Source organism: Teleopsis dalmanni, chromosome 2 (assembly GCF_002237135.1).
Source record: "Teleopsis dalmanni isolate 2A chromosome 2, ASM223713v2, whole genome shotgun sequence".
Taxonomy (NCBI): Eukaryota; Metazoa; Arthropoda; class Insecta; order Diptera; family Diopsidae; genus Teleopsis; species Teleopsis dalmanni.
This window is the reverse complement of record NC_051847.1, coordinates 140,209,252-140,232,379: the sequence shown is the minus strand read 5'-3', so window position 1 is coordinate 140,232,379 and position 23,128 is coordinate 140,209,252. Positions and strand designations below refer to the sequence as shown.

Sequence of the window (23,128 nt, the reverse complement as noted above, 5' to 3'; positions counted from 1 at the left end):
ATAACACTATGAAAAACACAGAACGAGAATACAAAAAGGTTCAAAAAAATTTTGGACCTTTTTTTACAGAAATGGTACCTTTTTAAACCAATTTTGGTACAGAAAAAAATTTTCAAGTGGCAACCGTGCCCGTAATTATTCATATCTCTGCCTCTCAATTTCACACTCTCTCACTATATCTTTACCTCGCTATCGAAATCTCCTTTTCTGTCATCGAAATCTCCTTTTCCATTATCAAATACTTCTTTCTCTGTCTAGAGGTCATCTAGATGTCTAGATGTTTCTCTTTATATTTCTTCGTATCTATTAATATCTCTCCTTCTCTTTTTCTCTCTCTCGTTGCACATGTATTCAACAGACACATGAAGTTTGGTTTTTAATACTATGTTAAAAATAATATTAAATTATATTTTTATGGTTAATGGTGCAGTACACATCTGCAATGTCAAACAATTTATATTAGTAGGTATTATTAATTTAGTTCGTCAGATTAAAAAATTAGTTGTAAGCTAAAACTTGTTGAAGTTTTTATATCAAATACCTGAAAATCTCATCTAAAACTGATAAGAGGTAAAAAGTGTATAGATTTTATAATTTTTTCATAACAGTTTTAAAAATAAAATTTTGTAAAAATATTCTTCGTGCTAGGCTTTGTAAGACGCTTCTTTTTAATTTACTTTACTTCTACACATAACCAATGTTTTAAGTCTTCCACTTGTGTATGTAATCGAAATTTTAATCTGATTTCTGATATATTCATGAAAACTTCGTTTACTACAAAGAATATTTTTAAGTACTATTTCCATATAAAACTTTTTCCTATTGCTATAATCAAGAGCTTCTAAAACAATAACACATCCACATTTTAAAAATTAAATTATTATAATTTTTTGAGCCTGAATATCAACAATTACCATAAATGAGCTTTTGGCTTTAAATAAAAAAAAATTGACAAATAAAAATAAAACAAAAAGTTTTTTATATAGCTGCTATAATATTGATTGAATATTTTATTGTTTAAAAATATAAATAAATAAAAATTTTTAACTTATATAAAATTTATATATACATTTCAAAACAATAAAACTAGAAATGAAGTATATAATACACACATATATATATATATAAAATAAAATGTGCTAAAACACCAAATATTTTATTATTGTACTTATATATTTAATATTTTAAGTAATGGAATATATAAAAATTATATGAACAATTGTTTGATCTTGTAATTTTGAATGGCACGGTTAAAGCGACTTTATAGGAATGTTAATACTTTTTTTTTTTTAAATAATATTTATAAAATATTTATAAATTATAGTTTATTAATAAATTGTTAATATAAAACTAATACAAAATTTAATAACGTTTATAAATTTTTATAAAATTTGTTTAATATTTCAAAAAAAAAAAATTAATTAAATTTTATAAATTATTTTTAATAATATTACTGTATAAACAATATATAATTATATTTAGTACTTTAAATGACTAATATTGAACTAAAAAAAACCAAAATAAGTTGAAAAACAATAGTACATGTTTATAAAAATACTAAACATTTATAATATTAAATACCATAATACTAAATATTAATAATATTAAATATATAAAAACATTGATACACATTTAAATATATAAAAAGTGAATAATATTTAACTAACTTAAGTTGTAAGTAACATAATTAAATACTTAATATTTTTAATAATATTCAATATTAAAAATATAAAATATTAAAAAAAAATTTAATATGATTCCATAAAAAAACATTATATATTAATTATAAATAAAAATATTTAATTAGTATTACAAAATTTAGTAATATTATTATTAATTATTAATAGAAAACTTCAAAATTATTATTAATTATCAATATTGTAATATTTGATAATTATAACATTTCTTATTAATAATAGATAATAATAATTATGGTAATAAATATTAATATGAATAATAGTTAATACATGATTTAATAAAACATCAAATTAATACCGATATTTACTATTAATGATTTTAGTCATCATTTGCAATAACAATATTTATATGATATTTATATTTATTTAAATTAAATAACATTTCTATTAATAATAATACTTAATATAAATATAATTATTTAAAGTATTCGCAATGTTCAATGAATATCAATTAATTAGTGTTAATAATAATATTAAGTATTAATAGTATTACTTAATATTAGTCAAAATAATTAATAGTCAGTAAGAAAATAAAACAATATTAATTTTAAATGATAAAATATATAAACTAATATTTTTTTAGAAATATTAAACAACTTTTATAAATAACTTTATAAATTACCTTTTTCAAAACAATTTTAAATAGTCATATTATATTAAATTTATAATTAAAAACTAATGTAAAAAATTTTATAAATAAATTATTAAATTCGAGACGTGTTGAATACTTTAAAATTGAGTGTAAAATTTGTTTAATATAGAAAACTTAATAAATAATTCATCTTTGGTTATTATATATCTGGGAATTATCAAATTTATTGGAATTAATTATTATTTTATTTAATAACAAATTAATAATTTTTAACCAATTTTGACTTTGGTGTTATGTTTTGTTTAATTAATAATTATTAATAATTATTATAAAGGACACCTTAGTGAAAATCTAGATGGCAGTATATGTTAATTTACTATATATGTTTTTAACACGGTTAAAAACATATTCTGCTATACTCAAATATGAGAATACATTAAAAATGCTTTTTAACGGCAAAACGTAAAATTTTAAATACTTATAAATCTCGTCTTTCTTGTGATGTTACAACTGCTCTAAAATATATTTATCATTATATTTGACGCAGATCATATGCAAAACTTGTAACGTTAAGATATAGAAGTTATTTACTTTTTCTATATATTTTTAGTACTGCTTCGAATTAGTTTAACAACTCGAGTGTTTTCGAAATCGAACAGTGCATGCACGGTTTTTCGATTATACCAAACAATATTTGAAGCTCTAGTTTATAGTTTAGAGTAGATAACAATGTTTTTCCTTAAAACTCAGAATGAAATAAGTCAAACAGAAAATGTTCACACAAAATATGGTGTTCGAACATTTTCGATAGGTTTATCGCTACACTCGAGACAAGTGAACCAGTTTACTCCAACAGTACATGCTCTAATTTTTGATTAGCTCGAATAATATATGAAACTCTAGTTTATGGTTTTAAGTAGGGTAAGTAGGTGTCCTTCTTTTAAAACTCAATATCAAATTAGATATAAAAATATAATATAAAAAATAAATAACTAACAAAAACTAAATTTAATATATAAATAAAAGTTTTTGCATTGAAATCTCGATTACAAAGTTAGTACTTAACTACTTAGTACAATATATTTGTATATAGGTATATAAAAACACAATATGTATATTAAAGAAATTAGTCTTTTCCAAACACTACATAAAATAAATATTAAGTAATAATAAATTTGCTTGCCAAATCACCACACAAATTTTACTAAACTCATTTGACAGTTAAAACAAATTGGCGGTTGACTTAATACCGCTTTTAGTTAGTTATGCTATATAACTTTAAGAAGTTTACATATATATATATTCATTATAATATCAAAAACAAATACTTTTTTACTTTACGATTTACGAAAAATAAAGTAAATATAGAAAAACTTACCTTTTAGTTAACAAATAAAATACAACTCAAATATGCTACCAATAATTACTACACATTTTTGTACTAAAAAATTAAATATACAAACAGAACCATAAAAAACAACACAAAGTAAGGTACTAAAAATAAAAACACACAAAATTATTTTTTTTTTGTTTAATTTTTAATTAGAAATTAAAATGCTTATATACAAAGTAAAATTTAATAATATTAAATGAATTTTCAAAAAATACTTTTTATATTTAAAAATAGTTACGAGTAGAAAGAATTTTTATATAAAATATTAAACGACACATGCAATTATTTAGAAATATTTTTATGTATGTACTTCCATACTATATGTATATATATTTCTAATTATAATGTACTAAAAACTAATTACGACAACAAAAAATTACTTTATGTATATTAAAATGGAACTAAATTAAAATGTAGTTTTGTGTGTAAAGTTAAATGCTATAAAAATGAAGATTTTATTTTATTGAAAATAATGTTACATATAAAGGAATAATAAGAAATAAAGTATATAAGAAAAGTATAGATTTTAAATTACGATATTTGTTTTAGAGGTGTGTAAATATTTGGTGCACATACATATATTCGAAAATTAATTTCATTCGAGAATTTTCTTTATATATAAAATTGAAAAATACTAATATAAAATAGGATATCTCATATAATAACTTATGGCATTAAATATTTTTATGATTTTTTAAATATTTAATATATTGAAATTCTTATCTGGAAAATGCAACGCTTTGAGGACACATAACATTAAAAATTTTCAATATTTATTCAAAATTAGAAACACCAAGCCTATCTCTTAGTTGCATATCTCATGAATATCTCTCGTCAGATATTCCTAACAGTTCTCTGCATTGATAATATGGAGCAGACTATTGACTTCGGGAACATTATATAGTATTAGAAATGTATTATATTTCTATATAACATACATTTGCAACCACTGTAACAAATCGTTTAGAAAGGTGCGGACGATACTATGCTGATAACGGTACATAAATATTTAAGAAAGAAAGAAACCATATGTTATTTTTTTATTATTTTTAACAACATAATAATCACATAATTAGTTGTTGAAAGTTGAAAATACAGTTATTTGATAAATTTACTTTAAGCAGATATAAAAACTAATCTGCATATTAAAACTAATTTTTTTTCCACTAACTAACTATTATGAAAAAATATTGTAAATAAAAATTATCATATGGCTTGAGTTTTTAGTGTCTCAATTCTTTAAAAAAATATAAATTAAGAAACGAATCTAAGATAATAGTAAATTTAAAAGTACCTACTCACTCCTTTTGCAATATAATAAGGTTATTAATGCTTTCGAAAAGCATTCGAAACGAGTAGTGTGATTCCCAGTTTTATCTTCAACGTTACCAAAAAAAAAACTGAAGAAAATTTTTTGAAATTAGAACCTTTAGTTCATATTCAATATCAGGTTGTAATACACATTCTAATTTCTCAGAGTTATATTTTATCAGCGTTTATTGTAAAATAAGATATAAAATAAAATAATAATAATTAATAAAGTTCATTAATAAAACGAAATCAAATGAAATGAAAAATAAAGTGATTAAAAAATAAACATAAAAAACTAAAATTTTAAAATATTATAGCAAAAATTAATTAACAAAAATAAGATATAGTAAAAAAATAAATATAAAAATGAATAATATTAAAATAATTTTATTTGTGAAATATATAGAAATTATTTTACAATAATAAAAGTATATAATTTATTAATTTTTAAATTCAAATTGAAATAAAAATAAAAAACAGAAATTATTTATAAAAATAAATATAATTTTTATGAAAATAGTATAAATTTTTAAAATTTTATTTAAATGTTAAATTTTTGGGAAATGTTTTTATATATTAATTATTTTGTGACCAAACAAAAAAAAAAAGAAAGAAGACTTTATTGAAATGTTTTTATATAAATCAAAATTAAAATATTATAAACATGTGTTATAAAAGTTTTTAATTGTATTGATATTACGGAATTATACTTTAATATAAAAAAATATTAATCATAAAAAACAACAAATTTAAAACAATATTAACCATAAAAATAAACAATAACAAAAAAAAAATAAAATATAAATTATAAAAAGAATTTTATATTGCTAAAAATGATATTAGTACTAAATAATGTAAGCAAAACAATAATATCATGATGTAATACTAAGAAAACTTTCCCAAAAAAACACAATAAATTAAATATAGATTTAAATGAAAAATATATAAGAGATTAAGAAAAAAAACTAATAAAAAAAATTATAAAAAAAATTTTTGTTAAAATATTCGGTATTGGGTCTGTCAAGTAATTAACGGTATCCTTCGACATACGTTAAAATAGCATTCTGACAACAACGCACCCTGTAAGTTATTATTGCATTTTTCTTTAATTGCCTTAAAAGGTTTTACATCGCTTTGTCATCAAATTTTGTTGACTTACTACTTCCCAGTTTATCTTTTATATAAAAATCCCTGCTTTTATATGGTTGAGAACATTTTTGGTTAATGCTTTCAGATGATGCATAACAAGGGGCTTTAATCAAGCAGTATGATGCGATGATATTTTTCTTTAAAATTACCTTAGTGTGTTTATTTGGAATGTAACTCAATGCTTTTATCTAAATAAATCATGTACTATGTACTTTATAGCAAGCAAATAACTTTCATTCTTGCAAATCTATACAAGATTGCATAAATAAAAGTTTCTTATTTCTGAAGTTAAATAATATCATTGTCTTGTCTTTGAATATAACAACTGGTTGACACAAGTTTTTGTTTTAAATTTAAACATTTTTCTCAATAAACATTGGCAGACGTGCATTTCATTCAACATTTAAAATAAAACCCTTGGAGAAATATGATCTTTTGTTCAATTGAAGAACATGTTCGGTTATAGAGAATCACATATTATTTATTAACCAACAAAAAATTGAAAACACTTTGTTGGCTAAAGAGCTAATACACAATAGCATCTAGCCATATGCTTTATGATAAGTATGATGACTTGGCGTTTGTTACATTTTCTGCTCATGTATAATTATGGAAAATAGCGATGAAACTCACCTTGAAAGTGAAAGGATAAAAATTGTCTGCCGAGAACTATTCAAGAGCTTAGCGGCAGAGAGTTGTGTACATTTATAAATTGAGAAGATAATTAAGACAATGCAAAGCGTGGTTTTATTTTTGGAACGGTTATTTGGCCAAAGAGAGTCACATATTATTTATTAACCAACAAGAACGTGAAACCACTTTGTTGGTTAAAGAGCTAATACAATAAGTATCTAGCTATATGCTTTAAGTATGATGAACTAGCGTTTGTTACATTTTCTGCTCATGTATAAATATCGAAAATAGCGATGAGGAAGATGCGTCAAGTGATTCGGTTAACGAAACGATTGCGAAGAAATTGGTTGGACACTTAATGAAAGTCACCTTGAAAGTAAAAAGATAAAAATTTAATGCTAAAAAAACGTGGTGAACCATCGGATTTTTGTAGGGTGGCAGTTTCTTCTCTATTTTCATTTATTAATTAAATAAATTTTTAAAGTATTAAATATAGTTTGGGTATAACCAAATGGAAACAATAGTTCGATTTAATCATTGCGAAACAATTTAATAAGAATAACATGAAAAAATAATAAGGTTAAATATTTTAGAAAATTAGTTAATATCAGAACGAAATTAAAATAAAAATATTTGAATAAAATTGGATTATGGAATATAATGGAATATGTTTAGAATAAGGTTTATAAAATTTTAAAGTTATATTAACTAAAAAGTAACTACTTTCAAATCTACCTAATATTTACACACACAGCTAATATAGTAATTTATTGACAAAGAAAAGATATACATTTTTGGTAGTTTCATATACCATTTGAAGAGTAATAATAGATAACAGTTTGAGCAAATAGCAAGAAATTAACGAGTTACAATTTATAATAAGAAATATCAAATTAAGTATTAGAAACACTTAAGTACAATTACAAAATTATTAGATATTTGATACGTGTATGTTTTATAATATTAAATGTATATATGTATATTACGATAATTTTACTATACATATGTATATATATATATGTACGGCTTAAATAACTGCTATAATACTCAATTAAAAAAATTATCATATTTAAATACTAATACTAAAACTTAAACAAATTAAAAAGTTGATGCAAAAAATTTTAGGAGAGAAAACTTAGTATTATAATTATAATAGTATGTATTTTATAAGATTTTGTTAGGTACGACATACAAACATATATGTTAAAAAGTATTATTATATGTATACTTGTTTTAAGTAAATTCGTTAATTTAAGTAAAAATAGAATGAGCAATTTGGGATATTACTTTTAAATAGTTTAAATGTGTTTTATTTGTTTGTTGTTGTATGCGTTAGTTTCTAAAGTACTGGAGAATTGTTATAATTTTAATTACAGGAAAAAAAAATGATTAATTTAACTAATTAATTAGTAACTAAAATTAATTCTGGTGATCATTTTACTTAATAATGTGTGTTTTGAATAGATGTTGTGTTAGCATATGTGGGGTAGCACATAAAATCGTTGACGCAATTTACTTAAATATTGAAAAAAACATTTTTTTTATTTAATAATCGAGTTTAATGTTTATGTGGACATGATTTTTCATAATATGGTACAAAGCAAGTATACACTAGAATGGCAAGTCAGTCTAGGAGATATAATATATATGAACAAGCATATACAGAGAACATGCTTAATTTGTTTACGCTTACGCTTACAAATCAATACAAAAAATACTGCATAACAATATTGTTGCTAAATAAAAATATATGCAAATCTAGCAAACACTATATTTTACAAGGAAGAGAGCATTACGTTTGATATTTATTATATATGCACAGTGTTTACTATATAATTTAGTAATATTGTTATAGAAAAAAGATATGCAAGCAAGCATATTTCTTTGCTCCAACCTTCTACACCAGTTTGTATTAATTAGCAAGTTTAAAAATTAAAAATAAAAATACTTAAATAAACTATTTCTCAAATAGTATAATTGATTCATATCATAATGCATAGCATATTCTTTTGCAGCATTTAAAACAGTTATATCCTTTTTTTCAAATTATCTGCATAAGTTCTTTTTTTTTTGTAAATAAAATATATTATTTTACATAATTACAAACTTAATATTTCGAACTTTATATATAAGTTTGTTTTTTTTTTTATAGTAAAAATTATAATTCGAACTTTAATGTTTTTTAAGTAATTATGAAATTTTTATGTTTAATGTGTTTGTTTTTAAATTTTAATAATTTAGTTTAAATAAATTTAGGCAAATATTGTATTTGCTTTCATTTAAATTAAACGCAATCACAATCGGTGGTTTAGAGATTATTAATTTTTTTATTTTATAATATATAAATTTTTGAGATATTTGCATCTTTTAAGTATTTTGAACTTTTTCGTTTATGCATTAAAATAGATATATCAAGATTTACTTTACAGTAATTGCTATAAACAGATTTCTCTTTTTGTAGTTATAGTTTATAATGAAATTTTTAAATTGGTATAATAAAATTGTTATTTTTATATTTAATATACTTAATATCGGATTTCAAAATTCATTAACTTTTAGCAAAGCTTAACTAAATCTAAACTAAATGCTAATTATTTTTTTTTCTTCATTTCTTCTTAAAATGTAATAAGATAATATTAATTAATCTTTTTATTGAAGCAAAGTTTTACGATTTCTTATTTTTTAATTAATTTTTAAATTCATATAATTTTGCTTGTCATTTTTTGTCTTTTTCTGTGTAACAATTTCATTATCAGCATTTGCTGTATAAATTAAAACTTAGTATAAACGCTTAAATTTAAAATTTCAAATTAAATTTTTCTTTCTTCGCAACAGAAATAAATACGAAATCTAACCGCACGTAGAGCAAAGCTCAATTGCAGCTTTAAAACATATTTAATATTTAAAGAGATTACATATATATATAATTACTTAATTTTTTTTTTTGTTAAATTAATAAAATTTATTTTTGTATTTTGGTTATGCTGCTTAAAAACATAATCGAATAAGCACTTTAAACGTACATGCCCATGCCATACATGGAGCTCCAGTCCACACCTTGAAAGCTGGACATATCTACATTAGCTAGAGCATAGCTCTGATATGGATTCGCTGCTGGATTTAATGGATTTCCAACTAGTGCGGCTTGTTGAGCAGCAGCTGCTGCCAGTGGATGTGTTGCTGCAGGAGCACCTTGTTGACCTGCTACAGCTAAGGCGGCATTGTGTGCCTGTGTAGCAGCAGCTGCTGAATTTGTTGCTGCACTGTGTTGTTGAGCAGCTGCCGCGGCGGCAGTATGTTGTTGTTGATGTGCTGCAGCAGTTGCTTGCTGATGTTGATGTTGTTGTTGAGCCTGTGCTGCTAAAGCAGCGGTAGCAGCAGCTGCACTTGCTGGTATGGGATATGGTGCATATCTGCAAAAACAAAAATTTTAGAAAATATATTTTAAATTATGATATAAAATAATAGTATAAGGACATTATACTATATATTATATATATATATATATATGTAATCCGGTTAAGCAGTCATCAAGAAGTCGGCTAAGCAGCCAGTAGAAATCGGTCAAGCAGTCAAGTAGTGGCAGTAGTAGTAGTCAGTCGGGAGTCGGCAGTCGGCAGCAGTAGTCGATCGTAAGCAGTCGATATTAGAAGTCGGTACTCAGCAGCCGTATTAACAATTAACTTGTACATATATTTAATTTTTATATAATATTTTTTGAGCTTAACTGTTACATACATATATATTCGTCACTCAATTCTGAAGATATTTAGAACTTAGACAACTTAGAATTTCCCTCAATTTGAACGCAACTTAGCCTAACGTCCTTAGAATTCAAATTCTAACAATCCTTAAATTTTAAATTTAAATTCGCATTTTTATTGGAGAACATCTAGACCTTTCTGTATATAATACAGAAAATATTGGTTAGTTACTAACTAATGAATCAATATATTTTAAAGCAATGTTTCTTAACCAAAAAGTACTAAATTTGCATCGGAAAATATGCAATGTGTTTTACAGGGACTAATAAATTATTCAATGTATTTTGCAAAGACTGGTACCAATATTTTTCCAAAAAAATAATTTCATTAAACACAAAAATTTAATATTTTATGAACTGATGGTGTTAATGACTCGTACCGGCAGTGACGAAACACTTTATAGGGTCTGCGCTACCATTTTATGATAGTTTTTAAAAAAGTTCGACAAACACATATATGTTTGAAGATTTTTGGTGCATTGCTTTTGAACAGGCTCAATAAGTTCATCATTTGCACAGTTTATTGTATTCCTTCTCTGGGACTTTAAAAACGAAACGTATTTAATGGCAAAATAATTAAAGAAGTATCATATGATTTTGCATCCTTTCGGATTCATTTTTATAACTTCATTGTTGTTGTTGTTGTTGTCACCCGCTGGGACCTGTAAGCAGATAACAGGAATGGATATACAATACGATTGCATGGGTGTGTAGTGGTTTGGGGTGATTGAGGGGAAACGACGATTATATGTGTGGCTAGTGGTTAGAGGTGATTGATGGGATGAACTGGGTAGGAATAATTTGAACATTAACCTGGGTCCAGACGGAGAAATTTGGCCACTTCAACAGGATAGACCTAAATGTCAATTGGACGGAGATTTGGGCACAAATTGGATGAAAACAAGTAACTGTTAAGTACTCGGCTATATCCTGATTTCAATTGAGCTAAGAACAGTTCTTGCTGCACGGGGGAGACATCGTTCTTCCAGGGAGACCTTAGGCGGATGCCTGTTAAGAACCTTGTTTTCTGACAACCTTGGTCTCGAAGAGGATACTGCATCAGTGTGGAGGGCTACAAATCCACATTTATATTCGACCTAACTGCTGTTAGCTCCATTGCGAAAGGTGTGTCGCTATATCTATGATATGGAAGGGTGGGATCTAGGAGAGAGGTCTCTACTATCCATGACGTGACTTTATTTGATATGTCTTGATAGCAAAAACAAAAAAAATCATTTATTTTAGGCTCTTATAAAGTATACATATGTGCTCAAAAATGAAGAAATTTTTTTCATTATATGGTCTTTTAGGAGGCTTTTGGTTGGTAGAGTGATTTTATTTTATAATTATAAAGAATTTTGCTACTGCTACTATATAGTATTTAAGTAGCTTATACATACACATACCTGACGCCATGTAATGCTGCTTGTGGATATGTTGTCAGCAATTTGCCGAAGCCAGTGGGATTTGCTGCAACTGCAGCTGCAGCAGCAGCATTTTGTACTTGGAAGGGATTTTGTGAGATGAGTGCTGCTTGCTGTGCCGCAGCAGCTGCAGCACCAGTGGCAGCATGCAATTGTAACTGTGTTGGTGCCTGTAACATGGCCAATGGATTCATAGCTGTAACACCGGCAGCAGTACGTGCGCCTATCAATTGTCCAGGCGCTGTTGGTAATGGCACACCCAAAGTACCCAACATGATGCGTTTCTGCAAGAGTTGCTGTGCTGGTGTAACTGCTTCTTTTGGTTGAGCCTTTTTGCATTCAACTTTCTTATTTTTGATTGTGTGGAAATGTATCTCACATACACGATCGACTACGTCTTCATTTTCAAAAGTTACAAAACCAAAACCACGATGACGTTTTGTTTGCTGATCCATCAGCATGACAGTTTCTTCGACAGTACCAAATTGACCAAAGTAGGCTTTAACCTCATCAGCGGAAGTATCTTGTGAGACGCCACCAACAAATATCTTTTTAGTTTTATTGGCTTGACGGGGGCGATTTTTGGGTGTGGCATGTTTTGGATCAATTTTCTTCCCGTCCAAGGTATGTATGGGCACTTGTAAAACTTTATCAACACTGTTAGGCTCTTGGAATGTTATAAATCCAAACCCGCGACTTCGCTATAATTTTTTAAGGATTTTTGGAAAGAAAAATAAAAAACAAATTAATTAAATAATTCGAAATACGTTGAAGTTGTTTGATAGTGAGGAAAGATATATATTATATAACTATATATAACTAATTATAGCAAAATTGTTACTAAAATATAATATTTAAATTTAATACTCATATCAAAAACAAACTATAAGATATGTAAATTCAAAGAAACATAGTCCAAACGTTTATATACGTGTATATAAAAAACGAAAAGTTTACGTGGTCATGTATTTGTTCTTAAATGGAGCACACATGCTATTGCATTTAATTTATATATACGATACGGCAATAACTATTTCAATATTAGAACCCTAAGAATTATGTTAATAATTAAGAAAATCATTATGACGTTTGTAAGTACTTTTCAAATGGTACGAATGAATTAGGGGGGATCATTATTATATATAATACTATAATAAGTAAATAAAATTTTAATTTAAAGGCGAACATTACTTGTTCTCATATGGCACATAATTCAACAAAAATGCGTTTTACACATAATATACTATACATTATGTATATATATATATATAAATCTATTGTAATATATATATATATATTGACTATATGTATATTGAATTTTTATTTCATATATTTATTAGCTAAAAAAACAAAGTTCAAATCAGTAAACATAAACACAGATTATTGCTGAATTTATTTTTTTTTCGAATTTGGACAAATGTTACAATATAGGATGAAAAAAACAAACACTATATTATTTTATAATTTTAATAAATATTATATTGCATAAATTATTTCCTTGCTAATAACTAATATATGACGTACAGATAATACGAGTATATACAAGTAATTATGTTAAAAAAACAAAATCTGCCTAAATTTAGCTTGTATTAATCTAATTTACTAAATGATTTATAGTGTGCTATTTGTAGTTAGTATAAATTAGTACTTAAAAGCTGTACACGAACGCACCTTTAATATAAAATTAATTTAAGGACATTTTTTATATGACTTGAGAGTATAAGAATTTTTATATAAAGATTTAGAGAGTGTTTAGGGAAATTCTATTTAAGGCACCTTAAGCTTTCTCTGCAATGAGAATTTAATCAAAATTATTTGATATGATCTCTAAATGTAAATTTAAATTATATCATAAACTCAAATATTCTAGAATTTTAATATCTATTAAATAAATGAATTAACGTTCTGAACTATTAAGATTAATTGTTGGGAAAAATTTTATTTTAATATATTTTAAAAAAATTTAAAATTAAAAATATCCTCTAAAGATCACATAGGGATATTCACGATCTTGAGTAACGAAGAATTTAGTTGTTGACGCTTTCCACTGTTAATATGTTACTCGAGATCATTACGCGAGATAGTGAACACCCTTCATTGAATGTTGAAAGATGATCATATCTAAATATGAATATTTAGATTCATATCAAATAGATTTTTCTGTATAGATTTGGTTAGTCGTAGGTAAAAAACTATATTCAAGCTAGATATATATATATATATATATATATAATGATAATAGGGAGTATTATAATACTTTTTTCCTCTCACGGACGTAGTTTCTAATTTATAAGTTATCTGTTAAAACGAACATCTAATACTATTAGGTCTTAAAGAAAAGCATATGCAAGGTATTTCTAAATCTAAAAAAATATTAATAATCCCTGAGATTATTTTATTTTATTATATTATTTTAGCTTTTGGGCAAAAATAATAAGCTTTAAATAATAATCGTTATTCGAATAATTTTTAACTCGTAGCTGGATAGGGATTACGATCTCCAAAACAATAACAGTGCCCTTAAAAAATTGATTTATATTTTTTTGAACATTAAGGACGTGTGCGAGTTAGGCTAAGTTGATGCTAAACAAAATGGGAGATTTTTTGGGATTTTTTGCACTGCACACATTTTGCCATTTATCAACACGTATCGACACATCAATACATTATCGACACAACTTAGAATTTCCCTCATTTAGAACACAACTTAGCCTAACTCGCACACGACCTAAATATATATTTTCTACAACATACTATCCCCTAAAAATCATATATTTATTAATCATTCCTTGGTTGTTAGGTATGTCTATATATTCTATTCAATTGTAATTACATGTTAAAAAATTCTTGAACTATATGAATATATATAATTCAAAAGTTAGTGATGAAAATACTGATAATAAGTAGTTATTTCTTTACTGTAAAGATATCAGTACTTGCTGATATCACACATATAAAATAATATAAACTATCAATAGGAAGCGTTAGTTGTTATTATGATATCAATAAGAATCTGAAATGTATTAGTCTATATATTATAATAAACAGATAGTTGTAAATATTTTATATAATATTCATTAAAACAAAAATAACTATGTATTTACAATTGTGTGAAGTAAAACAAAGCAGTGTGAAATTTATATAATATCTATTGTTATATTCCAACTAATTTGAAAGCAATAAAACTACGCTTAAAAACTGCAAATAAATTATATATAATAATTAAATAAGTTTTCATCTATAATTTTATATATATATAAAAATATTTTTAATACGAAACACAATTACTAGGTATGAGCACTGATCATTTGAATGGTTATATAGAGAGAAGGAACACAATACGCATGAGAGTTTAGTCACATTTTGGTTTAAATAAAAATAAATCCTAAAATGGCAACTAATTTTATCAGCTAATATTAATTTTTATATATAAAGATATGTCTAAAACGTGTATATCAATTACTTTCAGAGAATTTGTGCTATTTCAGTTTTAGTACAAGTAATATATAATTTACATTTCAATAAACCCAATAACAACAAATTTTATATAATAAAATTGTAAACATTTTTATATTTTGAAGCATATTTCTTATCACAATTATTAAAAAACTATTTTAACCCTTTCGTTACTATTACAAAAAATAATATTTTATATATATTTCTATTAAAACTACAAAAACAAAAATAATCAATAATTTATTAAAACACTAAATATACTAATTTTTTTATAAAATAATTTTGTTTTGTACTGTACCAACACAGCATGTAATATTAAATTAATATTTTTGTTTTTTATATTTGTATATAAATTTTAACGAATTATTATCTTAGATTTTAATAATTTTGTAAATTAATTTAAAATAATTAAATTTTAAATTTTAGAATAACAATAATTGTTTATTTTTTAATAGTTATATATTCATAGGTGTTTTTTTTATTAACATTTACTAGTATGGCATTGTATTTGAAGAGTAAATAAATATATCTAACTCACTAATAAAAACTAAAATTTGATATTAAATAAATAAAATACAAAATATATTTCTTTATATTATTAGCTATAAAAATAATAAATTTTTAATAAATTTTAATTTCACTAATGGATATTATAAATATGTATTTTTTTCTAAACATGTTACTAAAGATTACGCTGGTGTCACACCGTTTCTCAACCTTCATATCAAATATTTCTGATTATATATTTTATATATATAGCATTATTGAAAATACTATGTATATAATATTACATATATATAGATATATAAATCAAGATAGGGCCTACATTTTTTAAGTGGCATGATACTCTAGACCAGGACTGTCCAAAGCACTGCTCGCGGGCCACATGTTTTTAAACTACTGTAATTACCCGAATTATCTTTTGGTGTAATGGTAACACCACATCATTTTATTTTTATGGTATACCAAGTAAATGATAAATGAACTAACTAATTTTAACATTATAACCGTGATATAACACATACGTTAACTATGAACGTATGTATTTATTTTTACGGCCTCTCAATCTGTACAGTGATTAGTATTGGTCCGCGATGGCATCTAGTCTGGACAGCCCTGATCTAAACCATTGTTTAGATTTTGAAACCGATGTATCTGTACTTTATTTTTGGTTCAGAATTTGAAAAATCAATAGTACGATTGTGCTTTGATTAAATTACATTGAGAAATCTGATTTTTGGATCAAAGGAAGTTCGGTTATAAAATTTTTGATTCAAACGTAGTTCGATTCAGAAGCGATTCACAGAATCATGAACCGCTTAACCATTCAAAATTGTTGTTGTTGTACTTGGGTTTTTTTTTAAACGCTCTGGCAATCTTCTAGCACAAGATTTCAAAACTTAGCCTCTCGTGTTTAAGAGAGGTTAAAAACTATTTCCGAAGAATGATGAAGTTGAACTTGTGTGGTTTAAAGTGAGATTAAACTTAATATTCAAAACAATACTAAAATTTAGTTTATATTGTATCACACTTAGAACTAATTATAATATATCACAAGCACTACTAAAATTTTGCATTTTTTATTGAGATACAAATATTGTTCATTGCTTTATTGAGATATAGTGGAAGCAAAATGCTTTATTGGGAACCTGAGCAATTTTAATTTTATATTAGTGCAATATATTATTAAAACATCACTGCTATCACCTCTACAACTGAGAGTTGTTATGTGAGACTAAATACTGTTAAGTCGGTATTATAATCAGGAACTTTTTTCAAAAATTCTAGTGGAAACTAACCATACAAAATATTATTTACATTTATGTAATATATACGAATATGTTTATTTTTAATTTATATTAGTAATAATAATATTTTTGCAAAAAGATGTTCGACCTAATGTCAATTAATAAGGATATCTGCATATTTAATATATATAACTACTTGAATCAATTTTGTTTAAAAAATTCCTACATATATCAAGAGGGTAGGTATGTATATATTTTATCTTGAAGTAAATAAATTTTCTACTACGTTTACAAAATAATATTATTTTTTAAGGAATAAGTTAATTTGAGACAAAAAAATACAACTAAACAGAAAAAAATTAATAAAATTTATCTATAATCTATAGACAAATTAATATCTAAACGCGTATTTGATATCTAAACTGTATTAACTTTTAACAAGATTAATAACAATTAATATTTTTACAAAACTTTAATAAATAACAATAAATATATATAATGTTTTCGTACTTATTTTAATATTATATATATAAAAATAAGAATAGTTACATTAATTCTTGTTTTTGTTAACATTATTACGTAGTACTTATCATAGATAAAGCGACAAATACATATTAAACAAATTTTACCTTAAAATATTAAAGATGCAATTATATAGTCCTTTAAAATTAATGTTTTTTCTAATATCTGAAAAAAGTTTCATATACATATATGTAAAACACACATAATAGTACGTTCATATAAATTTATATTATACATATATGCAAATAACACAATTGACTATAATCCATTTATTCGGAATAAATTTACAAGAAAATCTAAAAATAACATTTTTATTCATCTTCAAAAAAAAAAATATAAAAAGTAAAATAATATAAAAATAAAAAGTCAAATAATATAGAAATAATAATAAAAAAGTAATATAATGTATATAATAAAAGTGTAAAAATTAAATAATAATTAATGGAAAAACATTATAGCAACGGTCAATACCTAGACATCGAGAATGTGTTTCACTTCTGCTAATTAATTAACTACATCTCCAATGATAGCATCAGGATATACATCAGCTTTTGTCTACCGCAGTTTTTACCCTATCTTGCGAGTATTGTGGACAAGTACAATACCTACGTTACGAGTTTAGATGGAGAACTTGGCAACCACTTCTGTAATGTTAAGCGAGGACGGTACACTGAAAAATATTTCCCCACACATTCGAAAAGCTAAGGTAGCATTTATATTATTATACAGTGTATGGGAATCTACATAAACAGTAACATTACTATCAAATGTTTGAAGTATAGTCTGAAAATATGGTGAGTTAGTAATAAAGATTTAGTGCATTAACAATAAGTAAAAAATGGACTCATCATCATATTCCAGAGTCAATTCAATAATCAGCCGAATAGATCAGCAACTGGGCTAAGCAACCAAAACCCACCAAACTGCCAATGTCAGTTTTAATACTTGTATGCGTACCAAAGATCAAAAAGTAGGGAATATTTTTTTATATAAAAAAAAAATTGATCAACCCCAAATAAAGAACAGCACAGTGCCCTATTATTAAGACAATGCACAAAATGGAAAGATCAGTATAATAATGGCAAAATTGCAGAAATGCAGAAAGGGCACCTTAAATTACTTCTCCTCTGGATTTGAATCTCAACGACTATCATATATATGCAGAAATTAAAACAATTCACTACAAAAAGATTTAGCTCTAATAACGAACAAGAAGGCAAATAGGCTTCTTTATTTTCGAGGAAAGAGTACTTTGAAACGAACAAGAGAGAAATGGACCGAAAGCCTTAAAAACGAGTTATGGTTATACAATTACAGGACGGTAACAAAAAAAATATGTGATTGGAGGAAGATTGTTTAGAAAGTCTTTATTCTATAAGAACTGTTAAGCTGTATATGTTAATTAATTGATTATTACTAGTAAAACAGAATGGAAAATTCGATTGCGATTACGAAATGTATCATATTAAGTTCATAAAGATGAAAACAAACAACTCTTTTAAATTAAACTTATACTATTTTAAATGTACTCGCTTACAAATTTTATTTTAATTTTCAACTAATTGAACGTACACGTTTAAAAATTGTCTTTTACATAGGATATATAAAAACTACTAACAATCATCTAATGCTGCTCGTAAAAATATGCTCTCGATAATTTACACATCGCGGTTATTCTATAATCCAGAGAAATCGAAAAAAACATTACCATAATAATATGGTCAAATAAATTTTTACCTCTTTCTTTGGTTTATTTTCGTAATCCCTATCTATTTATTTTTAACCTATACAAAATAATTTTATCAAAATTTTTACATCTTTAGCCTTTAATATATAGTTTCGTATATGCATATTTTGCAGCATGAGTTTCAAAAATCACGAATAACTGAATATGTCATATAAATAGACACAATATATTATTCTATGGCTATGGCTATACAACTTATAAACCGTAGTTTATAATATTATTGTAAAAAAAATATCCCCAGCTATAGAAATGGTTATGGGTTCATAATGGTCACAGAGCTCCAGTCTCACAGATCTGAATATGAAAAACCAATCGATAGATTTCAGTAATCTATAACTTTCGGTAATTAATAAATTTCGGTGACTGGGATATTCCAATTGCTCAAAGAACTATTCTAACATAGTGTCGAGATTATGGAGAGCATAGTGTATACAAAAACACAAAGTCTATACATATATTACTCCTATGGGATGTAGAAAGTCTAAACATATAAAATTATATAATTACACAGAATAGCTTGTTAAATTATTAAAACACAAGTGGAACTACTGGTTTAAGTATTAACAATCACTTAAGTTAAAAATAAAAATTATATATAAAAATTTTAAACATTTAGCTTTATATCTATAACACAACAAAGCACACTACTCCCACAAAAAAATAAAATAAAAGAAACAAATATGATTAGAATGTATTTAGGACTATACAATTGCACCAGTTAATAATAATAAAATTAATAGTTGTTATATTAATAAACAACATTACTATAGCACTAAGTGCCCTAGTATGTTACTTTACCGACATAAAAATTGGACCAGTTAACTACTACAATATCGGGAACTAATTAACATAGGCTTTTAATATATATAAAAATTATTCCTAAATGCATTATATGGTATTATATTCAGTTGTAAGAGAAAAATTTAAAGTTTCGACTTACATATATTTACTTAATTCAATTTACATAAATACGAATTTTTACATTATATGGCGCTAATGCGAAATGCGAAAAAGTATTTGCTAATAACGTACAATATTACATTATTAAATTCAGATATATATGTGTATATGCATATATACCAAACAAAGTATTAGACATATTCCAAATTTATATTACAATTTTTACGCTAATTGTTTTGCTTAATTTACAGTCTCGATTTTTTGCACTTTAAGTAAGTTTAAGTAAGTAATATTAATTAATAAAATAGTACGATTAATGGTAGTAGTAGTAGTATTAATTAATTTAATTACAATTTGCAATGAAGTATACGGAATCATATGTATATACGAGTATTGTGAATGCAGAACAAATTACTGGAGTATATAATTAAATACCTATGGTAACCCCAAGACAATATTTCGTTCGTATTGTTTGGTTGTTGTCATTGCTGTGTTGATATTGTACTTAAAAATTTTGCAGCTTGCATTTTTCCATTATGTCCTTGCATCGAAACATTATCCTTATTCTCTATTTTATTTATTCGGTATGTGCTTGCCCAGTTCCATTTTTTTCTTTTTTCCATTTTTGAATGGCATTTATTTTGTTTTCTCTGTTACCTGGCAAAGGTAACCGCCGCACGCAGCCAGCGTTTACAGCTGCTGTTTTTAGTTTTCGTGCCAGGACGCAGGTATGCAAGTCTATATAGAACACATTTCCAGAAGCAATAGTAAGTAGTTCCCTTGCTCGTTACTTAAGCATTGCTGTCGTGTTGTTGTTGTTGTTGCTTTCAAATCCGGTTTTTTCAATTTATAAAAACACAAACAAAATAATTTTTTCTGTATGTTTTCAATATACGATTTTTTGTCTTTTTCATACATAGTTTAACATTATAAGAGTTTTTTGCACTAACTGTTTAAATAACCTAAAATACTTTTAGCAAAAAAAAAAAATATTTTTTTTAATTAAGGACATTTCTCATGTATAGTATGTTGAGTATTTCATATACAATAACTTAAGAACTAGTTTAACTACTACTTATAAAAGTGACTACACAACTCCTTGTAATCTATCATTCAAGGAATAACATTCCGTATGTTGTTTTGTTTTTTTTCATACCTAACCGAGTAACAAAAGAATAGTAATTTAAAGAAACCCGTAATTCTTTTTACCTATGAGCAAAACGAAGAGTTTATTTTATAGGCATATATCCTGTGGGTTCTACATATTCATATATGTATGTAGAATGTAGATGATAAAAGGATAATTATGAATGTTACCCTTTTTTGCAATCAAGCCAATATGCAAAAAGAAAGTAAACAGTGTTTTGATTGACAGAATATTCAAGATCATTAAAGAAATGTTGAAGAAATATGATATATACAGAAAATTATTAATTTAAAAAAAAAATATACTATAAATAGTTATATTTTTTTGAAGTGTACCTATCTTTAAAAATAAATTAATTATTTTTAATTATTATAATTTTATTGATATGTTACCATATTTTTAATTTGTTTATTATTTTAATAACCAAAATTTTTAGTAAAAATTTAATAAAATTAATGGTTTAATATTAAATTATTAGATTTAATAATTTAATAGATAAAATATTCTAAGTTTATCAATATTTTATAAAATATAATTACGTTTTTTAAAACAGGCTAATTGATCAATTGTTAAATAATACAATTTTTAAAAAAATTAATGTTTAAAAAAATTTTATTTACACAAATATTTCGATCATTGAAGATAACTATAGATAGAATATCTAAATATTGGTGTAAATAAAAAATTTTTTAAAAACTTTTTTTGTTTAAATTGTATTATTTAACAATTCACCAATTATCCCGTTTTAAAAACAAAATTTTTAATAAAATATTTTATAAAAAATGTATAAATGTAGGTTATTTTATTTTATTAAATCTAATCACGTTTAATTCCATTAGAATCAGTTAATTGTTCTATATGTATAGAGGGAGTGTTGACAATTTTGCGCTCGAAAACAGATGTGTTTTACATTGAAAAAATGTTTTCAATGTCAACGTCAACAATGCTTTAAAATGCAACCCTGAAATTTATAAGCTCTTTTTACTGTTAAAATTAAAATTACTGTAAATAACTTTTTATCATCTAACTTAACTGAGGGAGAAGGGGAAAAGATTTTTTTAAATTTATGTCAATGCTAGTTTTACTAGTAGAAAATTATTATTATTATTAAATTATTATGCTTCCATAATAAATTTTCGTTTCTAGAAAAATACTTTATAATGCAATCTTCAAAATTAACAAGAATAAAATTTGAATGTTAAAATTGATTTTAATAATTTATTTCACCGTCCAACTTCAAGTGTAGAAGAAGAAGAAAATCGTAATGTCAGCGATTCTTTGAGATTGCAAGGTTGTGTTGGTGGTTGATTACCTCGACAAGGATCGCAATATTACTAGATAAATTGAATTAAAAGGCTAATTTGTACTTTGTAATACAAATGCATATAAAATACTACCACTGAACTGAATCGAAAAAAAATCTATATTGTTATCCGAATGAAAACCAGAACCGAACCGATATAAATAAAGCAAATTTCGATTCGACGTTCTAGTACATATTTATAAATATCACATGATTAGTAACATAGTCATGTTTTATACTATTTCTACATAATAATTAGCTTTAATGGACTACATGTATATTACTGAAGTTATACAAGAAGGCTAAAATAAGAATTATTTCAAGAATTATTAGTCTTTATTTC

At 24.7% G+C, this 23,128-nt stretch overlaps 2 protein-coding genes across 3 annotated transcripts in view; one reads left to right on the top strand and one right to left on the bottom strand.

The window, feature by feature from the left end:
* The window catches only part of LOC119681653, a gene marked incomplete at its 5' end in the record, with an annotated part of 57,849 nt that overhangs the window by 24,198 nt on the left and 10,523 nt on the right, over positions 1 to 23,128 (top strand).
* LOC119681651 (RNA-binding protein Musashi homolog Rbp6) overlaps positions 9,492 to 23,128 on the bottom strand; it is a 313,072-nt gene continuing 299,435 nt past the window's right edge. For both annotated transcript variants that reach the window (XM_038094901.1, XM_038094903.1), the window contains 2 exons: positions 11,945 to 12,663; positions 9,492 to 10,188 (listed from right to left, as the gene is read on the bottom strand). In XM_038094901.1, the coding sequence (XP_037950829.1) occupies positions 9,789 to 10,188; positions 11,945 to 12,663 (1,119 nt within the window). In that variant the 3' untranslated portion in view covers positions 9,492 to 9,788. The remainder of the gene's footprint in view (positions 10,189 to 11,944; positions 12,664 to 23,128) is intronic.